The 20,586-nt window shown below is 30.0% G+C and overlaps 1 protein-coding gene across 3 annotated transcripts; it reads right to left on the reverse strand.

Moving 5' to 3' along the window:
- Positions 1 to 122: 122 nt before the first annotated feature.
- Positions 123 to 20,110, reverse strand: LOC103573248 (diacylglycerol kinase theta). Of its 3 annotated transcripts, none has more exons than XM_008552248.2 (17): positions 19,051 to 20,110; positions 15,077 to 15,156; positions 13,268 to 13,373; positions 12,975 to 13,195; positions 12,710 to 12,872; positions 10,678 to 10,821; positions 7,935 to 8,072; positions 7,685 to 7,822; positions 7,416 to 7,533; positions 6,668 to 6,855; positions 6,354 to 6,566; positions 5,843 to 6,152; positions 5,381 to 5,682; positions 5,011 to 5,296; positions 4,782 to 4,938; positions 4,564 to 4,671; positions 123 to 2,571 (listed from the first exon to the last, which is right to left on the reverse strand). In XM_008552248.2, the coding sequence occupies exons 1-17, from the start codon at positions 19,187 to 19,189 to the stop codon at positions 2,452 to 2,454; spliced, it is 2,931 nt and encodes a 976-aa protein (XP_008550470.1). In that variant the 5' UTR covers positions 19,190 to 20,110; the 3' UTR covers positions 123 to 2,451. The 3 variants fall into 3 exon arrangements, with proteins under 3 accessions (XP_008550470.1, XP_008550471.1, XP_014297544.1); XM_008552249.3 differs by having other exon boundaries at positions 2,482 to 4,098; XM_014442058.2 differs by lacking the exon at positions 10,678 to 10,821 and having other exon boundaries at positions 2,482 to 4,098; positions 19,051 to 20,109.
- Between the last annotated feature and the right edge of the window lie 476 nt (positions 20,111 to 20,586).

Raw genomic sequence — 20,586 nt, forward strand, 5'->3', positions numbered from 1 at the left:
CTACGCGTTTATTTATTTAATTTTTAATTTATATATATATATATATATATATATATATATATATATATATATATATATATATATATATATATATATATATATCTTTTTTACGACCACGTAATTAAAATTCATCAGCGTATCGTATACACAAATAAATACACACGTCACAATGATATTAATTTTCTTATTAACTTCCTTATTTTTTTAAAATTCTCAACCACATCTTACGGGCTAAATTTTTTTTTCTTCATATATATATATATATTATTATATACATCTTTTTGGCACCTGAATTGTCTCTACCAATCGAATGACGCCAATCTATAACATACATTCGATAAATCGAAGAAAACTCTCCCTCGCTAGAACCTACTACGCGGTGATATATTTATTTTAAATAATTAAATTTTATATAAGTTCAATATTTTATAATAATTATTATTGGTATTATTATAGACGCGTTAAATTGTCTCGATGATACTCGTTCCATGGTTGACTCACAGTGTTTGTGCTGCAGAATCACCCTGGGATGGTTCCGCATGTTATTTTTTTTTATATTAACCCTGCGTGTGTACATGTTATTTTTCGAGACACGGTATGTGCACTGGGTCTTTTAGAAAACAGCCAAGTTTTCAGTTTCTAAGCTTTCAAAAAATCTTAAAAAATTCTGGATTACTTCTTAAAGTTTCTAATACATGACTCAGAAGTTGCCAGTCAAAATTTAAGATTAATCGAAAGAACAAAATTTTTTTAAAAATTGACTGTTCCTTCAAAGATCTAGTGTACACACGCGGGGTTAATATATAATTTAAATGGTAGTTTTAATTTCAAATTGTATTAGACTTTATTTTATTATTTTTTTCACAAAAATTTTTGTTTGTAATTTTTTGGTTTTATTTTTTTAATCGTTCATAATGATCGCGACGTGTCAGAACAACTCAAGTGAACACGTTTTTAAATTTATTCTTTGGCATACTTTATTTTTTAAATTAAATTGTACATTTAAGTGACATTTTATTTTAATATTTTCCTATCAGGGCTCATACAAATTTCTTTTACTATTAGCTTACATAATTATACAATTTGATCATTATATTATTATTATTAAAAAAAAAATTTGTATGAGCCAAGTCCGTTTATTTGTACATATATTTATCGGACATTACCAACTCGTCTTATTGTAACTTGATATTTATTTTAATTAAACTTTAATTAAATTGAAAGACGAATTGGTAAAGATGCCGTGCCCGCGGTCTCGAATTATTAATTTTTTAAATTTAATTTATTTTTTTTTCTTTTCTACATAAGTTTTATTAATTAATTAATTTAATAAATAACTGTGTCCTAGATAAAACTGACTGCGACTGGTTGATATATTTAAATATTTATTCCAGACTGCCCGGCAGTCAGATTTAACAATCACAAAAACAAAACTTTTTAATTACTAATACAGTTTAAATTTTAAATATTTTTTTTTTAATTTAATAATTAATCAATAACAAGTCACATTAATTATTAATTTTTTGTTAATGGCCATTGGTACGACGTGTTATCAATGCCATTAATATTAATTTTTTAAATAATTGTTATTGATTTATATAATTTAGTATACAATTTGATCATATATATGAAACATAATATACAATACAGATTATTATTTTTATTCATTTTGGTATTTGTCGTCATCACATTTCAACTAACGATCTAATTAAAAAAATTAAATCTGATAAAAAAAACAATAATAATAATAATAATAATAATAATAAATAACAGATAAGTTGTATATTTTTTTGTGCAGTTTTAATAATTTTAAAATCTATCCAAGTGTGTGTACTAAAAAAATATTTATCGATAAAACTACAGTGTGCTATGATTGTGAACATTTAAAAATGATATTTTGTTGATAAACATTTTAATTAAACTATTTTTATGCGTAAAAATAAATTTAAATACCGGGCACTTGTCATTGATAATAATAATTATAAATTTCTTGTGCCCGGATAATAATTTATTGTTTTAATTTTATTTTAAAATTCTTATCTAACACGTCGGTATTTAATTATAGTCACATTTAAGTTATAAATAAATATATGTTGTCTTTAAATTGTGGCGATTATTATTTTTTGCCTCAAGGGAAGAAGGGATTTCACTTTTCTCTCACATAGTAACCAGCAATATACGTTGTAATAAAGTATATATACTACTTATATTTAAAATCTGTACATATATTAGTACTGTAAATATATGTATATCAGTTTATAATAAATAATCACTCAACGTCATAAATCGGTAACGGTAACATATCATTGATTAATGTTTAATAAACGTATTAAATTTATCACTTCAGTATATTATTATTGTATAAATAAAATAATAATTAAAATAAAATTAACACCGTGTGATGATCTACAATCAGAAGCACCATAGTAGACATTGAGGTTGACATATAGTTCAGAATACCTCTGGATCCGTTGGATCATTGGATGTTGTTGGTAGTGGTCCTGTTGATGGCATATTTGCATCAGTATCCCGTCGCTTGACTTTACCCTTGGTCTTCTTCAGCATCGCGGCCTAATTAAGGGACAGGATCAGGGAATGCACAAAGGCGAGCGATCGATAATCATTTTTCTTTTTCATTTTCTCAATAATATTTGACAAAGATATATATTATATGTATATTAGATTGTGCCAAATAAAATCGATATTTTTTTTTCTTTCCCCTCCAACTCAATTACAAAACGCGCGCTCACTTAAATAACATTGCACATTTAAATAACATGGGAAAAATTTTTTTTAACTTTGAAATTTTATAACTCGTTAATAGATCAATAAAGTGAAACGACCATGTCATATTTTTTTAGAGAATCAAATGTTCTATAAAAAAGGTCTCTTATAAATTCTTGAATTTGTTAGATTTATCAAAAAATTATAAGAGACCTTTTTTGTAGTGTTAAATTTTCTACAAGAATATATATTGGTCATGTCAATCTATTGATCAGTTAACGAGTCACAAAATTCCCAAGTTGAAAAACAATTTTTCCGTGTTATTTAAATAGGAAATCTTATTTAAACGAGCGCGCGATTTGTAATTGAATGGAAGGGCTCAATTTGGTACCCAATTTTTGTATGTTACATTTAACGTAATTGCATATCTCAAGCGCGAAAGCACTGAGGGTGCTTTATGGTCGCTCTAAATTTGTCGTATGGGCCCGAAAAAAAAATATTGATTTCATTTGGCAGTCTAATATATACATATATATTTATCAAAGTCACATAAACTTTTTTTAAACAAATGGAAACTCAATAATAAATATAAATAACAATAATCGGTGACATATAAATATTTTAAAATAACACAAGATGTGATTAAATAAATAAATATATATCCTACTTCAATATACGTATATAATAATAATAATAGTAATAAATATGATGATAAATGTAGTATAATAATATATAACAACAATAGTAAAAAATACTGTTTGGAAAAATTACATGGCAAATTTATATTTATATGCATATATATATACATATAAACGAATTGGACGTTTATATATATTTATGCATATATCCATAATATAATATACGACGAGAAGCTCAAACTGCATATAGGGCAAAGGTACTGGAATTAATGGAGACAATGATAGTGGAATAACATATACATATGTAAGTATGTACATATATATAGAGCAAAAGAGAGAGGAAATGAGAAGATACTGAGAGTTTAAGATAGATATGAATTTGGGCTTATAGAGGTGGCATGCATCGGGGATTCGCTGGATCGACCGTATGAAAGGTTTGCCTCGTCCAAAACTCCCCTTTCTTTATACACTGCACGCGCATGTACCAACGCACGCGTGCACGAAGGAGTCTAGACAGAGATTGCAAACTTTTTGTATTTAGATTTTTTGATTAAATTTAAATTTAATAAGAAACGAAAAAAAAAAAAAATATAAATAAAACGACGACCGATTTGTATTTTAGCTGTTGAATTGGGATGATTTACTCGTCTGTGCACTTGCCCCCCTCCCCATTAGCCGGTTGTATTGACGGTTCTGTATTCCGACGTCGGATTTTATTTTTCTTCAACATGGTAGCCTGAAGTGAACAGAGGAATAAGGAAGATATAATTAGTAGACTGCGATTTGGGCATATGATGAAAGGGAGGATCACATGCACTGACGGACTATTGGTTTAGCTGCTTAGGTTTAGTGTGTTATTAATATATACGGTGATGCTTTCTCGGATAAAATAGCCGCGGTATACTTTTTTTTCCAAATTTATTTTAAAAATACTAATTGCTAGGTAATACCTATAATGATAATTAACATTTAACGTGCGACATATATAATTAGTAAACATGCTGGATATTCAATACAGCAACCGAACTAAATGATTTGATGCTGTTAATCAAAAATTTTAAAGTAATTAAACTAAATATAATTACAGATGATTATTATTACTATTAAGTTACTCTTTGTTTATAAATAATTAGCATTATTTGCTGTATTGAATTGATAAGTGGTTATAAAATATAATTTTAGTTACAAGCACTAGTGTTACCTTGAGGGCAGACTTAAGAATAACTACAACACTTGGAGTCTGGGTCCACGGTTCGCCGTCAACTTGAACTGGCACATCCGAACTCAAATGTATTTTTATATGCCCACCCTGGTGATATAAAAATGACATGATACTTATGTATGATATTATTCTTTTGATGAAAGCTAAGAAAAAAAAAATAATAACAATGATAATAAATGTGTTATTATTATTCTTACTTGTGCTATTCTCATAGCTGAGCGGAAACCAGATTGGATTTGTCCCAAGTGTGCAACGCCTGTAACTCCTACGACCTCTAATAAACCGTCGTAATGATTCGGTTTACGGAATTGCTCGTCTGGGCCATCGCCCCATGGCTTTGCTCCAGAACCCCAGCTGATAATTAATCCCACATTATTATTATAATACATATTAATTTTTAGTTAATAAAAATGTAAATGTGTGTACCTTTGGATGTTTAAAATAATCATTCCTTCAAGTGGTGGTAAATCGATCACTTTATTATCAACTTCCAACCTAATTTTCCTTTGCATATCACGGCACGTTCGATCCAACATTTTCTTCACTCCCATTTTAACATAGACTCCTTTATTGTGCAATCGACTGTTGAATTTATCTGGATTTTCTTCGCGCGCATTGTGAAAACCCAGACACAGGTCAGCGTCAATACCAAGACCAAAGTAATTATTCATAACAAACATTTGTGCGTTGTCTTCACTCGTCGATCCAGCTCCTTAAATTATAAATTAATTATTTTTTAATGTCAAATATTAATTAATAAAATAATAATAATAATTATTATTATTATTATATTTACCCGTAGCATCATCTTGATCTTGAGGATGAAATACAACAGTCCATCTGTCAAGCATAATCTCTTCAGCATCGATAACATCTCGTAGAAGATTAATTGGATCTTCACCACCAGTATAACCCGGTCCCCAACACAACACTCGTGCGAGATCGTTACCTGTTCCTAAGGGGACAATTGCACAAGCTGGTGACGAGCACTCACTATCTTGTCCTACATTGTCTAAACACTGTAACACCCATCCTATCGTGCCATCGCCACCGCAAACAAGTATCTTGTAATTCCTTATATGCCGAAACATGTACATTCTGATGTACATAGAAGATAAACCAACGAACCAACCAACCCAGCGAGCAAATAACCAAAAAAATAATAATAATTGTTAACGTTAGTAAAAAATTTTTCAATAAAAATTGAAAGGATGATAAATATTTAAATGTCCTGATGGAATTTAGTCGATCAACTTACCCGGGAAGAGGACCGCCATTGTCCAAGTCAAATACTTGGTATGGATTCAAGAGTTTCCGGAAACTAGTGACTAATTCGTGGCCTTGGCATCCACCCGATTTGACGTTGACAAATACCAGGAGTGGTTGGACACCCGCTGGTATCATTGTTGGTTCAATACTTGGTAAAAGCATAACTAACAAATTTTTGTCTTCATATTTCGATTCACGTAGAATATATAGTGCACGTACAGCCTTCTCTAGATCTTCGTATATAATCACCATACATCCGTGTTCATAATAAATTGGACCAATCGACGTAAATTTGTTTTCTTAAATTTAAAATAAATAATTAAATTATTTTTAATGCCTTTAAAATGTAGATGATAATTAAAAAAAAAATAATAAAATCACTTTTTGAAATTATTATTTTAAAAATGAATTTGAATAAATATTAATTGTAATTTACATGTTAAATTAAGCTAATTGCAAGTGAGCTGATATTAATGATTCAAATCAAATTTATAATTTACCTATTCCTAAAAAATCAATGAGAATATTTTCATAAACTTTCTCATTTAAACTTGCTGGTAAATTGGCAACGTACAGTGCAACATTAGAACCGTGCGGATCTTGTTTTAATTGTAGATAAAATCTCATTAGTTCACGTTGTCTAATAGAATCTTTTCCTAATTGTTTTAATATCTCCAATGGCTTTTCGGCAGTGTCCAACACTCTCTCCGTAACTATTCAATTAAATTATTTTAATTAACGATATTAGTTTTTATTAAAAAAACTTTATTTTATTTAGCGGAATAAAATTATAAATGTTTATTTTTAAAATTACCATCGCGATCCATGAGAACTTCACTACATCGATAATCTTCAATATTAGCATTTTCTTCACCGAATCGAACGAGTGCTTCGCGCATAAGATCAGCAACTGTCGTATCCTCATTTATTGGTACTTCACAATAAGATTGCGATGTATTGAGTTTACCAGGATAGACACGAACTTCACCATTGAACTGGTCTCTGTTTAAATAATGAATAATATATATAATATAGGGGTGTGTAAATTAGATTCAAATCGAATCGAATATAACTATAATTCGTAACTTTTCAAATTATTCGTCAATTTTAGAATAATCCGAAAGTTTTTGAATTACGGTGCATTCGGAAATGCTCCAGCTCTAGTTCTCGTTTTATGGCAACGCTTGGCTAGAGTTAGAACTAGAGTATTTCCGAATGCTTCCTTATTTATAACTTATCAAATTACTCGATTCAAATCGAAAAAATTTTGATCAGCTTTCAAATATTCAATTTTTAATTAATAAGAGCTTAATTTTTAAAGTAACCAAAAATAATTTTTCGTAGATTTTTGCCTAAGCTCTATTTACCTTTGATAATAATTTGAATTATTAGAAAAACTGTTACAACGACAAGTCATTTGAAAAAAAAATTTTGGAATTATTCGGATTATTCAAAATATTCAAATTGAATAGTTCGTAAGTTCAAATTATTCGCACACCCCAAATATAATATTAACAAATAAATTAATATTTAAATGTAATAAATAATATTTTCATACGAACTTGTGTCGCAGAAAAACACCTCGACGTTTTCCTTCTTTACGATGTAAATTAAGCACTGGCGTTGGATCCCACAACCGCGTTTCTTCGGGAGCGTACAAATCAGTTAGATAAAAAAGATCTGGAAAAAAACAAAGTTAATATTTAAATTTAATGTTTTTATCAGAGAGAATTAAAGTTTATTTATTTATAAGGATAAAAATGATGATTGTAAAAATATTAAAAGTACAGTAAAAATAATAATTAATTAAATGAAAATAAAAAAAACATACTCGGATGTACTTCCGTAATGTGATACGCTTTAAGAGCCGCCGCCAGAACTTCCGCTGTAGTTGCTTGCCGAGGTACTGAGATTACCCGGAATATTTTTCGCTTGAAGGACAAATTGCCATCGTAAACTTTAATCATTTCTGCAGACAGTATAATATCATTAAAATATTTTCTTTATTATTCACATTAAAAATACGGATGAAAATATAAGAGCTTAAAGAATAAAAAATTAAAAAAAAAAACTTATCGTACCTTCATCACCTCGTTCTTTATCGTCCTTATCCTTTGGAGATTTAGGATCTTTATTGTGACCGCTTGTGGGTTGCATTGCATCATCGCTGTCACGATTTTTAGTGTCTCCGCTACTAAATTCCTCGGAAATACTTCGCGCTGTAATCAAACAATAGTTTGGTTTTTTTTTTTTTAAGCACCGGAGATAACAGAAAACAAACAAAAAAAAAATGAAAAACAAAATCAAACAACGATTGTTTAGAATATTATCGCAGCAAATCATCTTGCGCAGGCTTGTTTTATTTTTATTTATCGCAATTGAGCTTCATATATAAATATATATATAAATTAATATATAGGAATACCGTAGCAGTATAAATAGCGTAAAATGATTTATTTAATATTTATGAAGACGTCAACGGTATAAATATTATGAGATGTAGGACATTTTATAGAGCTTCATCTGTACAAAAAAAAAAAAATTTATAATTACTGTCAAATGTATTTTATTAAAAATAAACCCTCATATTTAAGACAATTAATAATAAATTAGTAACAAATTTATTATTAATTCAATTTTTTTTTGTTATTTTATCTAATTCTTACAATATAATATTATATATCTTTTCATAGAAAGAAATGAACATAAATGTTAGCAATTGTCATTTATTTAAGGGTCGAAAGATCTCGAAGTAATAAATCATCACTTTAGTTCAGAGATTTTGGTTGTGTGTTGTAATTGTAGCAGCTTACTGTCAAGTGTTTATAGCGCATGCTAATAGCATAAAAAATAATTCAAAGCAAAAAAGTTAAAAAAAAAAAAAAATGATAATAAGAAAACAATGATTTCTATACACAGCAATATCGTTTTCAGAGCTACCAGAATCTCTTATTTTATTTGATAGGAAACACTAACATGCATTAGAGGAGGTACCGTTTTTGGCCACTTTAGAGCCAGTTTCGGACACTAAAAGTTAAAATAAAATAATTTATTAAATACGCAATGACATAATTAAAGCCATTTTCAGACCCCCAATTTTTAAAAATTTGCAATGACTTTCCACTGTCATAAGGATATCAAAATTATATCAATTAATTAAATAAAAATTAAAGCATTAATTGAAAAAGGGATAATTTCGCTGAGATATAGATTTGAAAAATAATTACTTACAGCTGATATCAATTGGAAGTGTAAGGAAATTTGTTAATTAAATATCAGTAAAATCATGTCAATTTTATAATTCGAATTTTCAAATTTCGTATGCTAATACTTATTCAACAAATTTCGTTTAATTCCTAATTGATAACTGTAAGGAATTTTTTACAATTCTATATCTTAGTGAAATTGTCATTTTTTCAATTAAGGTTTTAATTTCTTTTTATTTATATTTTTAAAAAGTGGGGGCACTGTCAGAGAATACCCTTAATTTTTAAATGTCTTCAAAACCCCTTTTATCGCATTATTACAATGTAATTATTTTTCATTCTTTTCATTAATTAAAATAAAGTATTAAATGTCCAAAAATAGGGAAGTGGCCATAAATTGTACGTCTACCCTATATATACAAACAAATCATACATGCGAAACTAAAAGTTGCACTAACATAAATAAAGAAAAATATATGCATTTAATTTAATAAACAACAATAATAACAACTTTAGTTATTATTATTATTATTTAGTGCGATCGCGTGTATTATTTTAACTTAATGAAGAAATAAACGTTTGATCATGAAAGGAAAAAAAAAATATAACACTGGGACTGAAGTAAAAACCTACGCATTGTTATACAGCCGTCAATGTTGAAGTTATTGATTCGAGAACGCGTTGAGATTAAAAAAAAAACTATATAAATAACGAGCTCGTCATGTTATGTTGAGTTTCATTTTACGTGTGATTGTGATAATATAACAGTATAAATATAAATGTTATTATGAATCAGGAGAGCCTTTTCTATTTCTATAATGGATAACTGCGATGACAGCATAGCAAAATATAATGAAACGAGAATAGAGTAGGTACAGCTTTTTAAAGTTTTATTCTATTGGTATTATCACGTATGCTACTGTTTAACGCTATATAAATATTATATGTATACATAATTATATCTAGGCTCTATATTAAACATTAATAATTAAACAAATAAATAAATGTAATGCAACCATCTAATAATTACTTTATAAATATATTAATTATATGAGTGTGAATGTAGCAGACATCAAACAAATTTAAAATTATTAATATAGTAAATAATTAATAAAATTAGATTTTAAAAAATGCGCTTTTAAAAAATTTTGAAATTAATAAGTGCATTTTTTATAAATATTATTTTTTAAAATATTTACTCTATTTAATTATAATTTCAAATTTGTTTGATGCCTGCTACATTCACACTCGTATTAATTATACTAATTTACGTTAAAAATTTTAATAATTAATTTTTAATTACACAATTAACTGCAATACTACTTGCTTGATGTGAAGTTTTTAAAACAATAAATATTTACACACGATTACGATTTAGTAGAATAAATATATAACTGAATTTATATACTAATAAATAATATTTAGAGTTTTATTATTTAAATTATTATGATATTGTTATTTTAATTATTATTTTATTTTATTATTATTATTATTATTGTTATTATTATCATCATATATATTTATATATACGATTTAGATGCATGAAAGATAGATATAGACGCGATATGCTCACAAAAACACAGTTGCACGACGATGCGGTTTTTTAAAGACTAGGTACCTCGAACATAAGGAGGGGAAGCATGACAATTTCCATGGCAGCTACGTGGAAAAACTAGTGAAAGGCGCCTGAAAGCTTCGGCCAGATGACCTGTCGCCCCAATTCGTTCGCTCTCAGCAAAATCAAATTGCTCTCCGGTGTTATCTTCAAATAAGAAGCAAACGATGTTTTTTTTTTCTTTTTTTTTTCCGAATTTCGTAAGACACAACAACACATCACTATTCCATTAATTAATTTTACTTCTAATTTTATAAATATATATATATATTTTTTTTATTATTTTATTTATCTCTGTATCATTATTTATTTAACTGTGTTTTAATTGTTTGCACAGAGTGATGACTTTTGTTTAACGTTTTGTGACTCGATTGTTATTTTATTTTTTGTCTTATATAATAAAATTATTTACTACGTATACGTACGCAAATATTTTAATTTAAAAATAATAATCAAGAAAGTAAACTAACCGTTTGATAGATAATTGGATATTAATACTATTATAATTATTATTATTATTATATATTTGTTTTCACGAGTTGCAAGCTATTGGAGTAAAGTATGTCTATCAATAGATACTTGTCCCAAGATGAAAAATGACAACACACAAATGGATTTGTCAGGGCATTAAGTTGATATGTAAATATATATATATATAGTAATAAGTAATAAGTATGAAACATGATACGATTTAATAGTGATAGATATAAAAGTTTATTTATTTCTTTAGCATATAGCCAATTTAAATTTAAAAAAAAAACTTAACCGTGCAGACAAAATACATTACACAAACCTGACTCGAGATGAAATTATTTAAACGTGACATTATATATAATATGATAATAATATAAATATATAAATAAAAGTAGCGATTGAGAGATAGAAATAAAATAAAATAAAAATAACAAATTAAGTAAAGAATAAGAGTAGTACTTTACAAACTATGTCAAATGTGATTATCATACTATGATATGGTAAATTGTGTGTGTGTGTGTGTGTTTATTATATATGATATATGTATTTAATAATGAATATTATGATAATATATTAAGTTTATAATATATACGTTTACTAACAACTTGTAGTAGTTTTTCAGTTGTCATACTTTTGTCAACAGTGTTAAACTCTTAAAATAAGCAATAAATAAAGAGTTTGATTTTTATTGAGCATGCGTATGCCAGTATAACATCTGTTCAAATTATTACCATGTAATACATATCACAAAGTAAAACAAATATCATATAATATATAACTTAATATATATTATTAATTAAGACTGTATAATTTTATAAACTTTTACGATACTGAATTTAGTCAACATCTTATAATTTTTATCAAAACGATAAATTATAAGAAAAAAAATTTTTAAAAATTGCATCTATAGTTTTTTAATTTTCTACATGCACATATTTTTTTTTGTAGTTGATTTGTTGAAAGAAAAATCCGAAAATTATTAATTGTCTACTAAGTTCAAGTTCATAAATTTTTATTATTTTATTTTCTATTAAGGCCGTTTATAAAATACGTTCGCATTTTTAGGGGGAGGGGGCGTCACTTTCTGTGACAAGATGTGATAAGGAGGGTGGGGGGGGGGGGTCTAAAGAAATGTGACGTTCGAAGCTTATTGTAAAATTTTGCTAATTTTTCTCTCGGTTTTTTAAAATTTAAGTTTTATTATTTAAAATAATAATTATTAAAAAAGATAGAAATTAGTGTACTATTAATTGTTATATGTCATGTACAGGGGGAGGGGGGGTCTATAATTTATGACGCGATATTGATAGGGGGAGTCTAAAAAAATAAAATTTTACGTGACGTATTTTATAAACGGTACTTTATTTATTCATAATTATTTATTGCAATCAATTTTTTTATTAATTAATTAATAAAAATAATAATTATTATTATGAGTATGAGTATTAGTTTGTGATTGTACGGCGTAATTATCAAGTATATATAAAAACTACTTGACTATCAATTAATTTTTTTTAAAAGAAAAAAAAAATATATATAATTTTTTAATTAAAACACTTACGCGTAGAGATTTCTCTCCGTCGAGAATGTACACCGATGATTGCCTCCATCGGCACATCACTTCGCGGGATGCTAATTGCGTATGGAGGTAGATAAATCGGTTCTAAACTTCCAAAGGTGCATTCTTGTCTCACGGCCGGACTTTTGCGGCAATACGAGTGTAACTAATAGCCAAACAAACAGAAAAGAAAAAAAAATTTATACATATATAAACAAATAAAAAATTTTTCGAGCTGAAAAATGTAAAATTGATTATTTAAAATTACCGTCATGCCACACCACTCGCATCGAAATCCCGACAGGCACTCAGTGGAACAGCAACCTTTTTTGCATACAGCACATTTTGAATTGGTCGGTAGGTTTCCTTCACGCCAGTGATGTGCTTGAGTAACTGACGACAGGTCCTTTCCCGGCAGGTACGTTGCATTTTCTTTGCAATCCGCCAAAGCAAAGTCTTGACAGTCCGTGTGCACAAAGTACTCGCAAACTTAAATTTTATTAATTAATTTATTTATAATTATAAAATAAGTAATTAAATTTATAATTTTTTATTAATTACTTTCACAGTGTACGGACGGAGACGTGTCCTCAAGACGTTTTCGACAAACATTGCAAAATTTCTTTTTATGATGTACCGGTTCGGACCAGCAGTGTGCAACCGGATTCTGTGAAAAAAACAAATATATAATATTTTTTTATATATAGTAAAAAAGGATTCGTCAAAACCAACACTCATTGTGTGTAAAACGAATGTTTTACACTTATTTATATGTTATTTTAACATGTCGTAAGTGTTGAAAAAGTTACACGCGTATAATTTAAAAAGTAAAAAATTTTCGTCGAGATTATTTTAACATATTTTGTGTGTTGATATGACAGTATCACATAAAAAGTGTTACTTTCGTATAAAATAACATTTTAGTGTGTTAAAAAATCAATCGATTGCGACAGTTCAGACAAGATAAATACTGTGTGTTAAATTGACGCACAAAAGTTTCAAAAATTCAACATTCAGAATTTTAACACAAGTTTTTTGTTACACTTTGACGATTCGTTTTGTACTGTGTAATAATGTAACGAAAGAGAACTGATTTTAAAGATTTGAATTTATAAAAACAAATGTCCTCGTCTCATTAAATAGAAGCGCGACTAATAAAGTCAGTCAGTCATATATTATTGACCCGGGTCAGAGTAAAACTTGATTCAGACTTGGTTTATCAAGTCGAAATTTAAAGCCGTTTTTCACAAAACAAACTCGGCTTTTTTTTACGGAGACATGAAATACATTGAGTTTTTGCCTTGGTTTAAACTTAACTGGTTTACTTAGTCACGATTTAAGGCGAACAAGTCTAAAAAAAAGTCGAAATTTACTTGATTTAGACTTAATCAACTTAAATTATAAGAAAGCCGAAACTACGGTGAAACGCGAAAAACATTTTACACTAAAAAATACTGCTTGCTTTTGACTTGGTTCAGCAAGTCAAACGTAAGTTGAATGACTGTCCTGCTTGAAGTGAATATGAATAAGTTCAAACTAATTTTAAAAAAGCTCTAAAAGTTGACAAAAATTTAATTTAAGTCGCAAAAGTCGAGATCTTATTGAAAAATCGTTGGCAAATCGATAACTTAAAAAGAAAATAAGGTGAAGCGAGTCTGAATCAAGTTTTATTTTTGACCCGGGAAAATTCCTTTCCTTGCCTTTTCTCTTACCACTGTCAAATGTGGTGTTGTTTTTTTAATATAAGTGATTTAGTAGTTATAAATTACCGCTTATTACAATAACTATTAAATTTTAATTTAACGTATACTATAATTGTTAAACATTTGGATTATTTAATCAAGAAAGTTGTCTGTTCTGCAATGGGTGTAACTACTTAACTGCATTAGATGGGCGGTTAATGTATGTTATGTCTAGTCCTCATCAGTCTACAACCACTTATGTAACATTAGTGGTGTACTTTTCTATTACCCATCATCAACTTCCCTATCTATTAAACTTATGTACTCGTATATATATATATATATATATATATATATACATATATATTTGCTGAAAGCAAAGTAGGTAAAGTAAGCTACGTGAACGATTCATTCACATGTTGACATGTTTCATTCATCTAGTGAATGAATCTTCCATTGAGTCTTTACTTGCCGCGGAAGTAAGGTCGATAGTGAACCTCTTGACTCAACCAAAAACCGTAACAATGCCAGTACTTACTCAAGTTCTTGTGAGAAAATTCTTTTAAACATTTAAATTCATGTTTATGTTACTGTGAATAGTACAACCGTTTTTTAAAAAATTTTTTATTTTTACTATAATTATACTAATACTTATAAAAATAGTTTAAGTAGTTGTGTACTTATATACCTTAATGAGGTTTGCCGCGATGCTGGAGCAGGGAGACACGACGGCCGTAAGACAGCGTTCGTGCACCACGAAGTTGCAAACTGTAAGAATATTTTTAAAAAAATGATATTATAGCTATTATATATAATATGTACATATAATATGAAGATCTCAAGTAACTAGGACAAAAGTATTTGTGTTGGATCAACAGGAGATCAGTTTCAGTTGATCCAATTCTAGTCGTCGTTCAAGGGGATAAAATGTATGTTACATAATAATATATTGAGAAAATATGTAGCCGATATGAAAGACAGAGTTGAATGTTGGCGTTAATGTTAAATCCGAAGTCGAAGAATCGATTATGTATTAATGTTATGTAGTAATGCATGAGTAGACACATGAATATAATGCACTGCCAACATTGATCTGGCACGTGTTTGTCTTCTCTATTTAGTTCTCTTTAGAACACACATACGCTTTTTCTCTCTCTCATAATAATTTTTTCTTTATTTCTTCTTTCTTTCATCCTCTCACTTACTCTTATTATTTTCTCACTTATTTGCATGCTTGTTGCAAATCCAAATAGAATTTTATCGTAACGTCGCTCCATTTTTCAAACAATAACACTCATTGGATGACAGCACGCGACTCCGTGACGTTTGCATGCCACTCAGTGGGGTTATACGTTTCCGGTAAAATGCTAAAATAAACCGTCCTCGATGCTGAAGCTATACGCACTTCTCTCTCGCTTTTTTTTCCGATTTATATTATTATTGTTTTTACTATAACATTTTTTTTCATTTTATTTTTCCCACATATATATCTAACGTCAACTGCTGTTTCAGCTGCATTTATTTTTAAAAAATTATTTTATGCCGTTTAAAAAATATATTTCATATTTGAATATATATATAGATATTTGTAATAGTAAATTATTAAAAGGTCAAAGGAAAAAGGCAAAAAAGTGTAAGAAATACTTTAGTTGGTTCAGAGCAATTATTCTTGCGACCAGATTTTTTAATTGATTAAAACACCCACGAGTAGCAAAAAATAATTAAATGAGTTAGTGATAGAAAATGACTTGCTATAAGTTTGTCATGTTATTTAAAAAAGTTTAATACAAAAAATACATTAAATAAAGTTGTAATTTTTTATTTAACGCTAATAACTTGTCTGTAAAATGTGATTACTAAAAATTAAAATAAAATGTCATACTATAAAAATAATAAAGGTACAAAAGATATATGTTTATATATACATATACATATACTTAAAGATCGAACTTTCTCACTATATATTCTTGGTCTTTATATTTGTTTTAACTGTCGAGAAACAATGCCCGACTGTCGTGAACAAACTCCATGACGTTCTTTGTACACTGAACAATGCTCTTAGCCCAGTAAGTATATAGTTTGCGCATTCGTTGCGTTAGCAAGTCTGTTTTGTCTCTTCTCTGGGTAAACATGAATGGAGTGTTTTGTGAATGTCTGCATACAATTATAAATGAAGAAAAGGAAATGAAATGAAGGAGTGAGACCAAGAGAATTTTAATACAAAAAAAAATCATAAATAAAAAGGAAAATATATAAATGTGGAGAGAGAGCAAGAGAGAAATAAACTAGGATACAGGAAGTAGCATAATACTGAAAATACTCTTCATTGCGTCAATAAATTTTAAAGAGTTTACCTTTCTTCTTCTTTACGAATTTGTTATTTTTTTTTCTTTTTTTAAGAAAATTGCTGGGTATACTTATCCCTCGAGAAAAAACTATGTAGTGCAAGGGGCATTTGACGTCACATGACGCCGAGGGAGCTATGAGTATTTGAAACGTTACGTCGGATAAGGCCACGAGACCAGCAGCGAAAAGAGGACAGAGAAGGTCGAGAGGGCCGAGAGTAATAAAGAGTAAGAAGGATATGCATTAAGCTCATTTTTATTTTTTTTTCTCTTCAACTTATAACTCAACTCTGGGCTATGTAAAGCTTTTGTTTTCTTCTCGCTATTTTAAATTTATCATCTTTTCTTAATTCTGTTTCGTCATTTCATAGATTGGAGTCCAGTATCCAGCATACAATTCTGTACAGTTTTCACCAGCAAGTTAACTCTCCTGGTTTTCTTCCTTCTTTGGAAATGAGGCCACGCATGCCCTCTTGCCCCGCAATATCACGTACATCAGCATCATAACCGATTTATTTGCACGCTCACAATTGCAAATCCTTTGGGATAGAAAATTTATAGTATTCTTAATTAACTGTAGGTTCGTTAATTATACTTTTTTTTAAAATAAAATATTTATTTTATCTTCATATGTGTACTGGGAAATAAATACTGAATACGTGATTTTTTTTTCTAGATTAAATTATCGTTTTTTATTTTTATTTAAACCACGTTTGTCATGTTTGCCTCACCACCTCCCTCAACTCAGCCATCCGCTATTTCATTCTATACATCTTGCTTGCTCTTTCGTGTTTTAGTTGTCGAGTATCCCAATACCACCACTATCACAACCACCACCTACACCCCACTCCCACGATCAATGCTCGCAAGCCAAGCGACATGGTTGCCCTCTATCCCGACATTTCTCCTTCTATTCTCCCGCCGATGAAAGCTCGAGTACTTGTCGAGTGTATAACTTGTATGTACATACATATTGTATGATGATGACCAAGTACTGACACGCAAATAAAATCTAAGAAGCTCATATTTATGTTACTGTATGTCAACAATAAAAGATGATAATAGATGATAAAAAATCCTGTATGATTAAATTTCTTTTCTTTTTTTTTTTTATAATGGGACTAAGATTGAATGCTTGATGTACTGGACGTGTACTTAAACAAGTTATTATAAATTCAAAAAATAAAAAAGAAAGTATGAAGGGTATTAGTCACGAGAAGGCAAGGCAATGGTGATTAGGGGGTAGCAATTGTCGGTCACGAATCCACCGCAAGAATTACTGTAGGCTTTAACCCAGAAACCTAGAGGCATACATAGCGCTCAATGGGCACCATTCATTCATTGGTGTACAGGAGGTCAGTTTCACCCTGTGCTTTCTATTGCCAGACTAAAGTATAAATACCACGTGAAAAAATAAAGGAAAAAAGAATCAGCGAAAGAGAAATCAAATTAATTAAAGGCGCGTAAAAAAAAATAAAGTACTCTCGTTGATTAGAACGATAAAAATAACACAAATAAAAAAAAAAAACAAAAATAAATAAAAAATAGGTTGAAATGTTTAATATCGATCATTGGACATGTTAATTATGCCTCGTGGCACAATAAAGCCACCGCAGGTACAATGATTTTAAAAATATTTTTTAAATTCCAGAGGAAAATCCATTGAAACAAGAGGTACGCTTGAGTAAGTTTAATTAGTTGACTGAAAAAGTTTTCTGTAAGAAGAAAAAAAATAAATTAAAGAAAAGAAAATAAGAGAAGAGAATAAATATTATTTTCACCCGCGTGACTTTTATTTTTTTTTGTATAGATGATAAAATAGGCTGGTGTGGTTTTAAATGTGCATGTTTCTGAAGCATCCTCGTGGGGTGCATCCGACCGAGGGTGTGTAAATGTGTACACCGCCACCCCTTGTATACGTATTATCGTTCCTTTGATTATTCTCGAGTGTCAAATGAAGGGCCTGAAGATCTGTAAGAGAGCTGCTTTGGTATAGTAACGAGGTCGCGCTTTAGCTCACTATGACATTCTCAAGGGTGTATGTGAATTACTCGAGTGATAATTATACGATAGGCATAGATAAATTTAATGAACCAAGTACATATACCAGTAGCAGTAAGTGGTTAACATAAAAATAAAAGAAAAAATGAGTAACGAGATATTGGAGTGTCTCGTGGGAATAGTACATGAATAATGCACTCGCAAACCGAGTGATTGAGTATATGAATATTTAAAGGTACATAAATAAGTGCATAGATGTATGTATGTATATATGTATATGTATATTTATGATAAGAAAAAGGGAGTATGTGATTACCTTCGCAGATGTAGTTCCCCTGTCCAATGATGCCCCAGAGCCGATCGGTGCAGCTATGGCAGAACGTAGGTTTGTGGAACGTTTTCTGTCTAAAGCTGTGCCCGTGGCTAGCTGGAGTATTGGCCGAGGCCGACGCCATGTTCCCCGTTCCACCGCGGCGCCGTTCACGCCAGATTTTCACCGTGAAGCTACGCAAGGCGCAACGCGCTACCACATTACATTTCTTCTATGTTATTTCGAAACCGTACGCGAACATTTCGCTGCTGCCAAGGGCACTCCCGTTTAACGAGTTCGACGTGCCTAAAGCGCATTTCCGGAGGCTTGCCTTGATGTGCCCACTACAACACAGCTGACCATCACTACTGGGGTCTAAGAGTTTCTTTATTTTTTTTTTTCTTTTTTTTCTTTTTACGATTCGCGCATCCGTCAAACGGAGCAGGCCACTGGATGGTTACGATCTGCTGGCATCGGCTCCAATTCGTAACCGAGGGAGGGCGCACGTCGTTGACTATTCAGGCGGCTGCTCCTATGTCACCCTGATAAAGAACGTGCGCAAGCTCACTTGGAGCGACGCGAGCCGACGTATTTTATCCACACCAAGCCTTACAAAATTTTATCTCTTCATATATCAAAGACTTCTTCACCGATATTTAGTTCAAATTACACTTTTTTATCTCTTTAAATATTACTTTTTTTTACAATTGTAATTTGAAACTGTAAATATTATTGAGAATGACAGTAATGATAATGATGATGATGATGATGATGATGGTGCTGATGATTACGATAATGTAAAATAATATCGATGATAGTGATTATTATTATTATTATTTGTCACATCAACAATAACAACAACAATAATAATACGACGGCGACGTACGTACGACGGTTGACGTCGGTACGGCGCGGCCACTAGCTACATGCCACTACACCACCACGACCCACACTATGGTCAACTTAGAAGTACTCTGAGCAGAGTAGTCGTCTATAAAATCGACAGACCACAAGCTGAAAGACTAGCAGTCCCTTCTTAAGCTTTTTACGCCATCACCATCAAGACGTCACTAAATTCCGCGCCGACGCGTAAACATCCTCCACTACTAGATGCACATCACACATGCGCTTTTACCCGCGATACCCCGCGTGTTCCAAATAGCTGGGTGATGGGTGAAGCTTGCAAGCCAATTCAGACTTGTCACAACCTTTAACACCGCTTTGTCTACCACGTGTCACAGCTGATGAGTTAAGTTATTCCAATACTACTACTGCGTTCAAACTTTTACTTATGCCTCAGTCTCCACTTTCATGTACTCCTAATTTTAAAAAACAAGACAACTATTCATTTTTATCACAACTGAGATGCTTCATCACAAACAGTAATTTATAATTAATATGTTAATTAAATGAAATTACTTTTTACTTTTAATAAATTATAGAAAGTTAAATGAGTTGATTGAGTGCCAGGCAATGAAGATGAGATGAAACTTTTTGGAGTAAATTTGACCACTTGAAAGTATCTATTCCTCTTAGTGTCGG

The sequence above is a fragment of the Microplitis demolitor genome, chromosome 8, assembly GCF_026212275.2.
Source record: "Microplitis demolitor isolate Queensland-Clemson2020A chromosome 8, iyMicDemo2.1a, whole genome shotgun sequence".
Lineage (NCBI taxonomy): Eukaryota > Metazoa > Arthropoda > Insecta > Hymenoptera > Braconidae > Microplitis > Microplitis demolitor.